The sequence below is a fragment of the Epargyreus clarus genome, unplaced genomic scaffold, assembly GCF_041222505.1.
Source record: "Epargyreus clarus isolate Ecla_fem2 unplaced genomic scaffold, WU_Ecla_fem_2.2 ptg000014l, whole genome shotgun sequence".
NCBI classification, from domain to species: domain Eukaryota; kingdom Metazoa; phylum Arthropoda; class Insecta; order Lepidoptera; family Hesperiidae; genus Epargyreus; species Epargyreus clarus.
Window position 1 is genome coordinate 8,444,720 of NW_027332222.1, and position 16,062 is coordinate 8,460,781.

The 16,062-nt window shown below is 35.0% G+C and overlaps 1 protein-coding gene across 3 annotated transcripts in view; it reads right to left on the bottom strand.

The window, feature by feature from the left end:
• Positions 1-16,062, bottom strand: part of LOC140747441 (multiple C2 and transmembrane domain-containing protein) — an 86,465-nt gene that overhangs the window by 15,209 nt on the left and 55,194 nt on the right. For all 3 annotated transcript variants that reach the window (XM_073079896.1, XM_073079895.1, XM_073079897.1), the window contains exons 3-5: positions 15,537-15,670; positions 13,391-13,534; positions 9,642-9,825 (exon numbers count right to left, since the gene is read on the bottom strand). In XM_073079896.1, the coding sequence (XP_072935997.1) occupies positions 9,642-9,825; positions 13,391-13,534; positions 15,537-15,670 (462 nt within the window). The remainder of the gene's footprint in view (positions 1-9,641; positions 9,826-13,390; positions 13,535-15,536; positions 15,671-16,062) is intronic.

The following is a 16,062-nucleotide window of genomic DNA, read 5'->3' on the forward strand; positions in this document are numbered from 1 at the left end:
ATGTTGGTTTAGTACATATTTCTGAAGTCGGCGCTCAATATATTTCGTTCGAATTATTTTTTACTTTGTAGTGACATAGAAGTCGGTTGTATTCTTTGTTATTTTTTTTTACAAACACGCGAAAAGAAGTACCTAAACCTTCAATAACGGTTTTTTTTAAAGAAAGTTGATTTACTTAAAGTACTCTAATCGGGTTGTTGAATAGCTAAAAATGCTGAAACAGGTGTGTAAATAGAAAGGAAGTTTATAACAGTCTTAAGGGTTGATCTAAAAAAACAAACAGTGACTCAGATGCTTCATTATGTCTTATGATAATTTTCTTAGTGCTCCAAATTAACGGATATTAAATTAAAGTTCCATACCCGATTAAACGACCCTAAGGGTTGATTTTCCAAAAACGGTGAAAAATGTGTTCTATTATTTTGAATCAAAAAGCTAAATTCCATTTTTCATAGACTTTGCTTCAAAATCTGCCGACTTCTAAACGAAGTGTCTTCTAAAGCCAAATGCAAATTTTTACAGTCTTTGCTTCCAAATTAACGAATTTTAAAATGAAATTCCAACCCCTACTTAACCATCTTAAGGGTTGATTTTGCAAATATCGTAAAATAGATATTTAATTACTTTCTATCGAAATCCCAAATACCAATTTTCATATAGATTTGCATCAAAACTGGGGGACTTTAATACAAACTTTCAACTCTTATTTATTCACGGAAACGCGGTCGAACAGGATAAAAAGTATCCTATGTCCGTCTCCTGGTTCTAAGCTACCTCTCCACCAATTTTCAGTCAAATTGGTTCAGCCGTTGTTGAGTTATAAAATGCTTCACGAAAACGCGGTCGAACGGGATAAAAAGTATCCTATGTCCTTTTCCTGCTTCTAAGCTACCTCTCGATTAATTTTCAGTGAAATCGGTTCAGCCGTTCTTGAGTTATTTAATGACTTCACGGAAACGCGGTCGAACGGGATAAAAAGTATCCTATGTCCGTTTCCTGGTTCTAATCTACCTCTTTACCAATTTTCAGCTAAATCGGTTCAACCGTTCTTGAGTTATTAAATGACTTCACGGAAACGCGGTCGAACGGGATAAAAAGTATCCTATGTCCGTTTCCTGGTTCTAATCTACCTCTTTACCAATTTTCAGCTAAATCGGTTCAACCGTTCTTGAGTTATAAAATGACTTCACGGAAACGCGGTCGAACGGGATAAAAAGTATCCTATGTCCTTCTCCTGGCTCTAAACTACCTCCCTACCAATTTTCAGCTAAATCGGTTCAGCCGTTCTTGAGTTATAAGTGGAGTAACTAACACGACTTTCTTTTATATATATAGATTTTTTATTTTCCTGTTCTCCTGTGGCTAATATCTGTCCTAATATTTACCAGTAGTTTATGGACATAATACATAAAATACACGAGTGAAACCACGAGGTACAGATAGTCACTCATAATTAGGTGGTACGAAGTTCACCGGGTCATCTAGTAATATATAAATTGAAATATTTTTGTAAAATTAATATCTATAAATCATTATTTTGATGTCAAGGAAAGTAGCTACGAATCTAGACAAAAGTTCAAGTTAATATGTATATTTGAAACGCTGAACTAAGTTTTAGGTTATTGTATATTAAGTAGATATTTTACATATTAAGCTTTAAAGGTGGTAGAACCCTTTGTGGTTCAACTCCGGCGGCACCACCGCCACACCAATTTCTACCTAATAACAGCAGTGTTAGGCGCTGCTGTGTTCCGGTTTGAAGGGTGCGGTAAGGGAGACAGACTTTTCCGAGGCGTTCCAGCTTAGTCCTCAGGGGTAGCGGCGCATCTGTGGCCGACCTCAGGTAGGAATATCTAATCCTATCTAGGGTTGATTACAGATGTCCATGGGCGGCAGTAGCCACATCAGGTGGACTGCATGCTCGTCTGCTATTCTTATATTATAAAAAAAAAATAGCAATAAGCAAATAGTCCAAAATTGATCATCACTTGTTTTGATGGTAAAAGACCTTCAGAAAATAAAAATAAACAAAATTTTAAACCATTCGACTTAAGCCAAAGCGTTAGATTATGGCCTAAATTTTTGAGCCGTGAGGGCCTCCTTGTCGTACACCGTGTGCTATAAGAGCCGGCTGAGCATGGCCATCTATGCATAAAAAGTTTTAAGGCATATTATGCAGCTAATGTGAACCAATTCAATTTAATAAAAAATCCTTGTACACCCCAGCAGTAAGGTAGTTAACGATAGGTATATTATGTCGACAACGAATAATAAGTAGCTATTATGTCTACATGTTTTGACGATACGTTGATACTTATTTATATTATTCTAAATTATTCCACAGAAACTTAAGCAAAGTGGTTAATCTCTTAACTTAAGTAGATTGATATAAAAAGCAAAACTGAATATGGACAGGTGAGTGCTTTGTAAATATTATTAAGCAGGGATTTGATTCACTTTAAATATTTAAATGACGACGACAACCCGCGTGGCTGACTGGTCACCATACTGGCCTGACGCGCAGAAAGTCCCGGGTTCGATCCCCGTCCAGACAGATATCTGAATGATGAACGTAGGTTCTGTTTCTGGTTCTAGGTGTTTGAGTATTTGTCTCTGTGTGCGTTCATAGCACCCGATACAGGGAATCCTAGTGTGGGGCTGTGAGTGTAGAAAGCATTTATGTTTATTGTTTATGAATAAAACTAGATGACCCGGTGAACTTCGTACCACCTAATTATGAGTGACTATCTGTACCTCGTGGTTTCACTCGTGTATTTTATGTATTATGTCCATAAACTACTGGTAAATATTAGGACAGATATTAGCCACAGGAGAACAGGAAAATAAAAAATCTATATATATAAAAGAAAGTCGTGTTAGTTACTCCACTTATAACTCAAGAACGGCTGAACCGATTTAGCTGAAAATTGGTAGGGAGGTAGTTTAGAGCCAGGAGAAGGACATAGGATACTTTTTATCCCGTTCGACCGCGTTTCCGTGAAGTCATTTTATAACTCAAGAACGGTTGAACCGATTTAGCTGAAAATTGGTAAAGAGGTAGATTAGAACCAGGAAACGGACATAGGATACTTTTTATCCCGTTCGACCGCGTTTCCGTGAAGTCATTTAATAACTCAAGAACGGTTGAACCGATTTAGCTGAAAATTGGTAAAGAGGTAGATTAGAACCAGGAAACGGACATAGGATACTTTTTATCCCGTTCGACCGCGTTTCCGTGAAGTCATTAAATAACTCAAGAACGGCTGAACCGATTTCACTGAAAATTAATCGAGAGGTAGCTTAGAAGCAGGAAAAGGACATAGGATACTTTTTATCCCGTTCGACCGCGTTTTCGTGAAGCATTTTATAACTCAACAACGGCTGAACCAATTTGACTGAAAATTGGTGGAGAGGTAGCTTAGAACCAGGAGACGGACATAGGATACTTTTTATCCTGTTCGACCGCGTTTCCGTGAATAAATAAGAGTTGAAAGTTTGTATTAAAGTCCCCCAGTTTTGATGCAAATCTATATGAAAATTGGTATTTGGGATTTCGATAGAAAGTAATTAAATATCTATTTTACGATATTTGCAAAATCAACCCTTAAGATGGTTAAGTAGGGGTTGGAATTTCATTTTAAAATTCGTTAATTTGGAAGCAAAGACTGTAAAAATTTGCATTTGGCTTTAGAAGACACTTCGTTTAGAAGTCGGCAGATTTTGAAGCAAAGTCTATGAAAAATGGAATTTAGCTTTTTGATTCAAAATAATAGAACACATTTTTCACCGTTTTTGGAAAATCAACCCTTAGGGTCGTTTAATCGGGTATGGAACTTTAATTTAATATCCGTTAATTTGGAGCACTAAGAAAATTATCATAAGACATAATGAAGCATCTGAGTCACTGTTTGTTTTTTTAGATCAACCCTTAAGACTGTTATAAACTTCCTTTCTATTTACACACCTGTTTCAGCATTTTTAGCTATTCAACAACCCGATTAGAGTACTTTAAGTAAATCAACTTTCTTTAAAAAAAACCGTTATTGAAGGTTTAGGTACTTCTTTTCGCGTGTTTGTAAAAAAAAATAACAAAGAATACAACCGACTTCTATGTCACTACAAAGTAAAAAATAATTCGAACGAAATATATTGAGCGCCGACTTCAGAAATATGTACTAAACCAACATTTATTTGAATTATTTTTTACTATGTAGTGACATAGAAGTCGGTTGTATAATTTGTTAATTTTTTTTTACCCTTTTTAGTGATGACATAATAACATTTATATTAATACAATATAAAATTGTATAAACGTGATCATGAATTAAGGTATGGTCTGAATTTACATTGATTGGAACCGCCCGCTCGCAGGGCGCTGCCGCGCCCTGCCCGCTTAGTTTTATATTGTCTTATGTGTTCCAACCTAACCTAACTAAATAGTCAATGATGAACTGGCTTTGCAATTTCATTAGAACCTCCTACACCAAATATCTTCAAACACGACTCTATTATTCCCATCGGTTGAGGAGTTACATATTTTGTCTCCGAGCCACATTATCAGACCCTTAAATAGTCAATGATGAATTGACTTTGCAATTTCGTTAGAACTTACACTAAATATCTTCAAACACAACTCAAATATCCCCATCGGTTGAGGAGTTACATATTTTGTCTCCGAGCCACATTATCAGACCCTTAAATAGTCAATGATGAACTGACTTTGTAATTTCATTAGAACCTACAATAAAAAATAACACAATAAAAAAAGAATTATTAAAATCGGTTCACTAACGGCGGAGTAATTCGTGTACATACATAAAAAAAAGATACCGGCCGAATTGATAACCACCTCCTTTTTGAAGTCGGTAAAAAAATAACAGAGTGCAGAGAGGGAGAGTGGATTTTATTTAATTGTATTTTTTATTTTCCTGTTCTCCTGTGGCTAATATCTGTCCTAATATTTACCAGTAGTTTATGGACATAATACATAAAATACACGAGTGAAACCACGAGGTACAGATAGTCACTCATAATTAGGTGGTACGAAGTTCACCGGGTCATCTAGTACAATTAAATAAAATCCACTCTCCCTCTCTGCACTCTGTTATTTTTTTACCGACTTCAAAAAGGAGGTGGTTATCAATTCGGCCGGTATCTTTTTTTTATGTATGTACACGAATTACTCCGCCGTTAGTGAACCGATTTTAATAATTCTTTTTTTATTGTGTTATTTTTTATTGTAGGTTCTAATGAAATTACAAAGTCAGTTCATCATTGACTATTTAAGGGTCTGATAATGTGGCTCGGAGACAAAATATGTAACTCCTCAACCGATGGGGATATTTGAGTTGTGTTTGAAGATATTTAGTGTAAGTTCTAACGAAATTGCAAAGTCAATTCATCATTGACTATTTAAGGGTCTGATAATGTGGCTCGGAGACAAAATATGTAACTCCTCAACCGATGGGAATAATAGAGTCGTGTTTGAAGATATTTGGTGTAGGAGGTTCTAATGAAATTGCAAAGCCAGTTCATCATTGACTATTTAGTTAGGTTAGGTTGGAACACATAAGACAATATAAAACTAAGCGGGCAGGGCGCGGCAGCGCCCTGCGAGCGGGCGGTTCCAATCAATGTAAATTCAGACCATACCTTAATTCATGATCACGTTTATACAATTTTATATTGTATTAATATAAATGTTATTATGTCATCACTAAAAAGGGTAAAAAAAAATTAACAAATTATACAACCGACTTCTATGTCACTACATAGTAAAAAATAATTCAAATAAATGTTGGTTTAGTACATATTTCTGAAGTCGGCGCTCAATATATTTCGTTCGAATTATTTTTTACTTTGTAGTGACATAGAAGTCGGTTGTATTCTTTGTTATTTTTTTTTACAAACACGCGAAAAGAAGTACCTAAACCTTCAATAACGGTTTTTTTTAAAGAAAGTTGATTTACTTAAAGTACTCTAATCGGGTTGTTGAATAGCTAAAAATGCTGAAACAGGTGTGTAAATAGAAAGGAAGTTTATAACAGTCTTAAGGGTTGATCTAAAAAAACAAACAGTGACTCAGATGCTTCATTATGTCTTATGATAATTTTCTTAGTGCTCCAAATTAACGGATATTAAATTAAAGTTCCATACCCGATTAAACGACCCTAAGGGTTGATTTTCCAAAAACGGTGAAAAATGTGTTCTATTATTTTGAATCAAAAAGCTAAATTCCATTTTTCATAGACTTTGCTTCAAAATCTGCCGACTTCTAAACGAAGTGTCTTCTAAAGCCAAATGCAAATTTTTACAGTCTTTGCTTCCAAATTAACGAATTTTAAAATGAAATTCCAACCCCTACTTAACCATCTTAAGGGTTGATTTTGCAAATATCGTAAAATAGATATTTAATTACTTTCTATCGAAATCCCAAATACCAATTTTCATATAGATTTGCATCAAAACTGGGGGACTTTAATACAAACTTTCAACTCTTATTTATTCACGGAAACGCGGTCGAACAGGATAAAAAGTATCCTATGTCCGTCTCCTGGTTCTAAGCTACCTCTCCACCAATTTTCAATCAAATTGGTTCAGCCGTTGTTGAGTTATAAAATGCTTCACGAAAACGCGGTCGAACGGGATAAAAAGTATCCTATGTCCTTTTCCTGCTTCTAAGCTACCTCTCGATTAATTTTCAGTGAAATCGGTTCAGCCGTTCTTGAGTTATTTAATGACTTCACGGAAACGCGGTCGAACGGGATAAAAAGTATCCTATGTCCGTTTCCTGGTTCTAATCTACCTCTTTACCAATTTTCAGCTAAATCGGTTCAACCGTTCTTGAGTTATTAAATGACTTCACGGAAACGCGGTCGAACGGGATAAAAAGTATCCTATGTCCGTTTCCTGGTTCTAATCTACCTCTTTACCAATTTTCAGCTAAATCGGTTCAACCGTTCTTGAGTTATAAAATGACTTCACGGAAACGCGGTCGAACGGGATAAAAAGTATCCTATGTCCTTCTCCTGGCTCTAAACTACCTCCCTACCAATTTTCAGCTAAATCGGTTCAGCCGTTCTTGAGTTATAAGTGGAGTAACTAACACGACTTTCTTTTATATATATAGATTTAAAATAAAACTTAATTTGTCTTTTGTTTAGTTAGATCACGGTATATGTCTTATTATGTAAATAGTCGTTTTAAATTCAATGAGCTTGCCGATAGAAGGTGAAATCCTTGTATCGGCATCTGCTTGTAGCTACGCTTTTATTTTTAGTTTTATCCTTATGAATCGTTTCGATCTTTAGGACATTTAAAAAATATTATATGTGTTCGACCTCATCATGACTGAATTAGCGTTTGTTTATTTGCTGCTAATATTTTACTAATACTTTGGTCTAGTGGCGGCCCTAGCAAAAATTTAGGTGGTGCGACATCCCATGGTGGCGCTCCCTAGGTCCTGGCGACATTTAGATCGCACTCTAAAATTACTGCACAGAATATGTATGTTCCAGACATGTAGCTAAGTTTTCGGCGCCCCAAGTACCTATGTCTTTTCGGCGTCCGTCTTATGACGATGCCCGGTGAGGTCGCACCGCCCGCGCCGCTTTAGGGCCGCCCCTGCTTTGGTCTAAATCGAAGGCGATAAGGACGTTAGGAAATTAGTGGTCGCGTTTTTAATCTTCTAATTCACCTTTTTATAAATATCCGTAAAACATTAAAACGTAATCACGAAATTCCAGTCATACTGCCATCTACCGGAAATTTAAAGACGTGTTGGTTTACTTTATTCATTAAATGTAATTAAGGTTAGGCCTATCTTTACATAATTAACATTAAACAACGTTTTGTATTCAGTGAGTCTATTCATTTGTGAATGCATTCATTTTGCACTTGTACCTACTATGATAACGGATAAAGAGAGAATTTCAATGCTGATCATGATGCACAATTTATTGTAATACAAGTGCACAACAAAGACAAGAATAAAGATAAAATGAAAACGTGATGTAAATAAATACATGTTCTATTTCTTAAGCACAATTGTTAAGTATTGCTACGGTACCAATATGTAAAAAAATCAATTTCAAAATAATTGAGTTCAAAACAAAGGTTTCGACGATTTTCGACATAAAGAAATAATTCAGATTCATAAAAAAACCAATGAGTTTGTTTATGCAAATTGGAAATGGACGATTTTCGCACAATGCACCGTTAATAATCTGTTCAAAAAGGAAACTTTTATACAAAAACTTGTTAATTGCATGTTGTAAGTCATAAACTGTTGTTTACGGTTACGTTTACGGTTCGTTGTACATTTAAAAAAATATGTTTATATTTTTTTATGTAGTCTTTAGTCAATTACCGGTAATTGATATGTAAACATAATCTGTGTTATTGTCATGTTATTTGTCGTTATCATTTCAACTGGTTTTATTAAGAAAAACTAGATTATCTATGCGTCGCATACAACAATGTGGAGGTCGTACATACTAATTTGGTTAACTTCATCAAAAGCTATATCAAGGATCTCTTCTCAGAATAAGAATTATTTAGGCCAACAGTTCTTAATCTTTTTATCGTAATGGAGCATTGAGATATTTTTAACTTAGGTACCATGGACCAAACAAAAAAATATTTTGCGGCTTGGAATAAAAAATATTTTCCTGAAAATTTATTATTTTACGAAGTTGGTCTATTTTTCCCTATTTCCACATAAGATGTATAGGAAAACTACGAAAACGATCCGCGAACTATTAGTTCAAAAATGCTGACGTAGTCACTATGCTGGCCATTTAACAAGAAGTAAGTAGAATTCTTCATTACACCTTAGATATTTTCAACGTTAACAACATATATACCTAAATTATGGTCTAGGATTCGAACCTCGGATACGACTCTCCCTGCTGATTTACCGAATCCATTATCACATATAGTGTACGCACACTAGGTTCAATATGTGTTCTTATTTGACCTCAGCATGAGCTCATAAAGTCATAATTAACTATATTTGGTTTTACCCAAAGATGTCTTGAAGAACAATACATAAAAAATTACTTCTACCTATTCAACGTTTTTTTACATTATATTCTGTAGGTTTTACATGTTAAATCAAGGTCGCAAAGAGCAAGTAAGAAACACAAAAGCATTTCATGCTTGTTAAACGTACGCTTAAACAACCAGGAAATGTTATGTGGCACCGAACGCATGCATTCTTATTCAGAAACCATTAAATCGGCCATATTGTATGACAAAATTCAAGGATAACTTTTTATTAATAAAAATATATATGTAATTGATAATTTTGTTCTTTGCAACAGGATTTATTTATTTAATACAATAGGGTGACAAGAAATAAGTGATAAATAGTTATTCTTTTAATACATACAGAATTTTGAAAAAAATTGAGGTGTGTGTCGCTATATGAATCTCGGACTTCTTCGAGTGAGTGCTAGAAGGGTGTGTTGGATATCTTACTTATTTTGTATGTTATTTATTGTAGTTGGTTTTATTTAAGATCTTCATACTTTAAGAGGTCAGAACATTTTAGATGCTAGTTGATTATTTTAAGTACAACGTGTTTTTAGAGGATCTTAACATTTCTCATTGCAAAACACTAACTGGTTGATGGAACTTACATATTTGTCCTCCGCTGGCGCTGGGTGGTGTACCCCGTTGGTGGTGAGGACGTTCTGAATCGCAGGACTTCGTTCAGTGCCACAAAGTGTGACCAGCAGGTGCACTGATCCGTAGCCACACTCCAGCTCCTGCCACAGGTCGTGGGTGCGCTCCCTCTCAAGCTGCGAGAGGTCGATGACACATCTGTTAAATTTAATAAATATTTCAATCATAGATTATGGGTACATAATCAGTAATCACTAATGTTACAGTCACATTACACTGAGTCACGTGTTGATCACATAATTGCTGGCTATTAATGATTTACGTCATTTATTACATACTTTTTCTAAATTTATATTTTTTGAACATTCAGTCTTGCTTCGAGTTATAAAATATCATTTTTGTAATGTCTTTTGTAGTGGAAGTGTGATAAATAAGTGGATAAAGATGTATTCTTTTATAGGTTGATAATTATGGAAGAATATGTACCTATTGTATTTTTGGAATCCTTTCTGAGCGTTTTGAGACTAATATTTAAGTGTATACACAAAAAGTGGAAGATAGTAAATTTACTGCCTTCATGGTTTAATTCAAAAAGCCACAACTATATTTAGCTTATAACAACAGTGTTATGTTCAGGTATGAGGGGTAAGAGAGACAATTATACCAACCATTTCAACTTAGTCTTCGGGGGTAGCAATGCACATGTGGCTATTGATCCTATCTGATTATAATCCTAGCTGATTCACATTGGTAGCCATCAGATAAAATACTTATCAATGGGTATTGAAACGTCACACATACGTACTTATACGTGTGACCAGTTTTAACTTGAAGACTTCGTGTTGTATGCATAATATCTTGGATACATTTAATGACCCTTTTACAGCTTAAGGCGTAGAACGACGACGAAGTGAGACGTCATACCCCCCGGTCTCACATACGCTAAGACAATGTTAACATAAGGGCGGTGGGCATGGAATTTCGGGTCTCGAGGATCCCTTCTTTGCCCGGGATCGGGCGCCCCCCTGGTGGTCGATCGTGTAGGAGCGCGAACCCCTTGAAATGGGAGTATGGTCCGGCCTCCGCCCGCTCATACATTGAGCGTGCAAGTGCGGACCACGAACTCCTAGGCATCGAACGTGTTAGACACGGGTCGTGACTTACGCGGCTGTGTTATGTAAATGAATAAAAATAATTTTAGGCAATTTCGCGATAATTTCTATTTTACACTACATGTAAGATTTACGTCACTGGTCACTAGAATTTAATTAAAACTATATCCTCGATGATTGTATAGGTAGGTACCTACGATTGTGGAAACGCTTTACGAACACTTTAATAAGAACAAGAAAAAATGGGTTACCTCAGTTTTTGGTAACATACGTAAAATCCTCTCGAGTAGATAAAAAAACATACCTACTGTAATATATTAGTTATAAGTGTTATCGTCGTTAATAAGAAGCTTGGATATTAACGATATCACATTTTTATAACGTTTCATTAAAGTAATAAGTGACTCATTTAATACTACAGTTTAAAAACAGATGCGGGTAGGTGAAGTGGGGACTACACCATGGCGGCGCTCGAATTAACAGAGAGCGACATTCTGGTCGGAGACGTCAGCAAGAACAGTCGAATAACGGAGATACTTGTGTAGTTATAATACTTCTAATCACTAGTGTGAACTTACTTACGTATAATTGTTATATCGTTACTCTGTACCGTTTATGTGACTATATTATTACATGACTTCAAGACCTTCAAGATGACTTTGATTTCATCAGAAGTGTACAGAACAGAAGAACCCGCTCACAATCATGGACGGCGATTCGTAAGTACGAACATACTTGACACAGGAATAAAAACCGTGAGTTAAAACATTATTTTGTCATATGTGAATTCATCTTGGTAGAATAAGTAAAAATGGGGGTAGATAAATGTCGTTGATGTAAGGGCAAACTCATTTGAATTAAGAACATGGATAGATTGAGACTAGTAATTCATGGTTTGTTTACCATTATTTAGTCTTTAACTTTGATATAATTCATTTCAAATATGAACGATATATTATTATTTTGATACTGCTTCATCAGTTGATAAAAGACGTACGTTGGAAAGGCAACTATTTGTATAAAATAACATTGTAATAATTAAAAGAAGTACTAAGTAGTAATAAAATAATGTTATAATAATATTTTGAGTCGCACAGATTCATTTAGTGGCCAACTATAGATCTATCTATCTATCAGTATAACAGTTATTGAACAGGTTGTTGAGCATTTCGAAATGGACTAATAAGATAAACGTCGTTATTCTGATGCGTAACTTTATCGAATCAATAGTTGTTGGAGATTTAACTATTGGACTTAGAATCCAGGCATAAGTAAAGTGGGCAGTTAGATGTTGTCATTACTGTAGGTGTAGGAAACTTTGTGGTTTGATTTTTATTTATCTGGAGTTAAGATGGATTAGTGCAGATGCCTCTAGCAATGTGATGTTCACGGGTGTCTCTTGGTGATGCATATGGTTGGGTTGACCCAAGGCATCGAGTACCTGGAAGACATTAAGTGAATATTGCATTTTTGGAGTAAATTTGAGTTGAGCACTGGCCGAATGTTATCGTAAACAAGGTACAAAAACTGCGGTGATACATGACTAGAGTGATCCTATATGAACATCACCTAGTTATAACCGTGTTTTTTATTATTTAACAATGGTCTAATGCATTCGCTTCAATACCTGTCGCGCATATGACATTTATGTAAAGAGTCCTTATGAACTATGCCTGCAACAGAAATCCGTGGTGAACACTGTTGGGGCAGATTTATAACCTAGGTAATACACAACTAGTGTGATTCTATATGAACATCACCTAGTTTAAGCCTTGGTTCGGATCAACAGTTCGGGCCTTTTACATGCGAGTCGGTATTGCAAGAAAATGCGTATAGTTTAAGCCATGTTTTTGATAAACAGTTCGGGCCTATTACGTGCGAGTCGGTATTACAAGAAAATGTGTAACTCTTCTGGACTTAGGCATTAAACAACTGGTTTTCTTTTGCAGCTCTTGCATCAGACCATACACGATCGAGGACGAACGTGTGAGCAGGACGGCCGAATGTTATTGTCGTTAATAAGAAGCTTGGATATTAACGATATCACATTTTTATAACGTTACATTAAAGTAATAAGTGACTCATTTAATACTACAGTTTAAAAACAGATGCGGGTAGGTGAAGTGGGGACTACACCATGGCGGCGCTCGAATTAACAGAGAGCGACATTCTGGTCGGAGACGTCAGCAAGAACAGTCGAATAACGGAGATACTTGTGTAGTTATAATACTTCTAATCACTAGTGTGAACTTACTTACGTATAATTGTTATATCGTTACTATGTACCGTTTATGTGACTATATTATTACATGACTTCAAGACCTTCAAGATGACTTTGATTTCATAAGTGTTCTACCTTCTTCTGTTAACAGCATACGGAAGTTATAATAATAAATTATTTGTTGAATTACTAATATGTACGTCATATGACAAAAATAACCTACCAATTTAAAACTTAATCAATAAACATGAATTTGATAAAAAATATTATAAATAGTAAATAGTATAATTGTGGAAAAAGTGTGGGGCGCTTTTCAAACGTTCCTTAACTGATCCATAGATTGAAAATAATTTTCTACTTTTTAGTTGATTTTATCATAAAAGCGTGTTTTTTAGTTTTTTTAACTATATTTATTTTCACTACATCTTACCTTCCCATGAAATTCTTTTGTTTCGTTTTGTGCCAAACTTTTATCTCTAGACTGTTGTCATCATAAAGGTGTAGGTTAAATCTTTCCCGCCACACCGGTTTCGATTTGTGTACTTGCTTCGATTTGTGCGATTCATTGCCTAACCTGTAACAATAAAATAACAAAAAAACGTAAACAACAAACATAACTTAAAACATATAATATTTAAGGTTTAGAACTCAGGGAGCGGTTTTCTACCGCCTTCGCTCATATGTGACACCGCAACATGCGTAGAGTATGAAAATGTAAATAAAGAATGCCAATGTCACAGCGCGGTTTATAGTTGCGACGTGAGCGATTCCCAGCGGTTTCCTTGACACCTGCAAGGAACTTCTATATCTGACTTGCTATCTTGTTCCTCCGAGCGCTTCCGTAGCGGTAACGTCGTGATTTTCAAAATAAATAAACAGCGTCTACGCGCGGATTTGATAGAAAACTGCTCCATGTGTTCTTAGCCTAAGACACCGCGGTTTTTAAGTTGAAAGTGGTATTCGTAAATTGACTATGAATAATACAAATAAAAAATGTATCTTTAGTAAAATGACGCAAACAATTATAATAAAAATGAACAAGTCAATATACGTACCCACAAGAAGGAAATACAAAAGTCAATCAAAAACAAAATAAAATTCAATCAAGCGGAGGTTGCATTGAGAGAGGAATGTTTCTTTCTGAGAATGTCCGAATTAAAAACAAGTTACAAAAAATATTGACTGAAGTATCTCCGGAGATGGCCTTCGCTGTACAATAAAATTGGCCGAGTGCGATTCGAACCCTTCCGGAGGATTCCGTACCACCAAGATTTTTTGTTTTAATTACATTTCTGTGTTGCATCAATTTGTTTTTCTTTAACTTCATTTTTGTGTCTCGACACCATACAGTCAACGTTTATAGATACGCAAGTTGACAAAAACAATTGAGTGTTAGTTATAGTTGCATGAATGTTTTTTTAAAGCCTGGGTTTGACAGATAGTTACATGGCAAGAGTTTTGTAAACATTAAAATTACACGGTGCAACCCACCATTAGTACTCGTTGTTATAGCGGTTATAGTAATACACATTGTGGTTTAACATCTATCAGTTATGGTTCAAGAGAGCCCTGTGATAGACGGACAGACAACGGAGATTTAATAGTAGGATTCCGTTTTACCCGTATCATACGGAACCCTAAAATCGTTCTATAGCTGGGAGATTAATGTATAATGGCCAAGGACTTTCCTTAACTTGTATATAATGATTGCAATATAGTTAATGAGTTCCTTGACTTTATGTATACGGAAGCTTAAAAGTATTGGAATTTAGTATACGTTCATTTCTTTTAAATGTACATAAAGCTCTTTGTTTGTTAGTTCAATTCAGATACGAATTAACAAAGAGTTTTAGTGATGTAAATACATTAGAACGTAATAATATATCAGATGTTTCTAATGATTAATTTATTTACAAATAATATGATTCAATCGGGGATTAATTACGTTTTAAAATTATTAATAATGGTTTAGCCTTTATGTTAGGTCAAGTTACTGATAAATATATGATGATGATGGGCATTATTTATATTAATGTTATGATACAAAAACAAATAAACAAGTTATTCCAAACTATCGGATTACGTATTCATATTTAATGGTTGTTGTTCTCAAAACCTTGTAACAATTCCGAAATGTAAATGAAAAATGTAGATAATTAATTTACATTAATTAACACTAATATGTTTGTGTTCAATTATAGTTACATAGACATCAACCACAGACCTATAGACAAATACAGGTCTGCGACATCAACCCGTTAGTGTCTCAAAGCTGGGTACTGTCTTCTCTCCGAGAGAGAGGGTATAGGCCATAATCCACCCTATTAGCAAGTGCGAGTACCAACTCGGTGTGTGAAGTTTGTTTTTGCTATTACTTCTCAGAAAATTAAGTTTCTCACCTTGAGGCTTCCACAATAGTGGATTTAAAATGACGCCACAAGTTACTTAGGTAATAATGTATTGGAAATAAAAATATATGAAAAAAGTCCCCGCATTAGGGTGGATTGACTGGATTAGCTGCAAGATTCGACACTAACATTTATACGAACTGATAAACCAAGTGAACACTGACTTACCTAAATTTACAGTAAAGACCATTGGAGTTATTGGCGGGGACGTCGGGCAAGTCCCTCGCCTCCACCAATACTATGGTCACCATGGACTTCCACGTTTTCTTCAAAACCTCAAACTTTCTGTTCTTCCACAGATACTGCAAACAAAATGATTAAAATAAAAATCCAGGAAATGTAATACCACTTCTACTCAATAAGTAATCGAAACATTCACCATGTATGTGCAAAATTTAAATAACACATTTAAATATGATTACCTGTTTAAATACAGTCTGTAAGTAATAAAAGAAAAAAAAACAAATTTAATATAAGCTACACGTGACGTAAGAAATGAAAATACAATTAACTACGTTGTTTTACAAAAATATTTACACAAATTCGTATGATATAGTTTGAAAACATGCGCGTCTGATGCGCGTTTAACTTTGAATAATCATTTTCGAAATTATATGCGCATTAGAAATAAATTATAACTTATTTTAACGGTGCACGGTGTAGGAAAACATTATGATCTACACGCCTGAGTTCT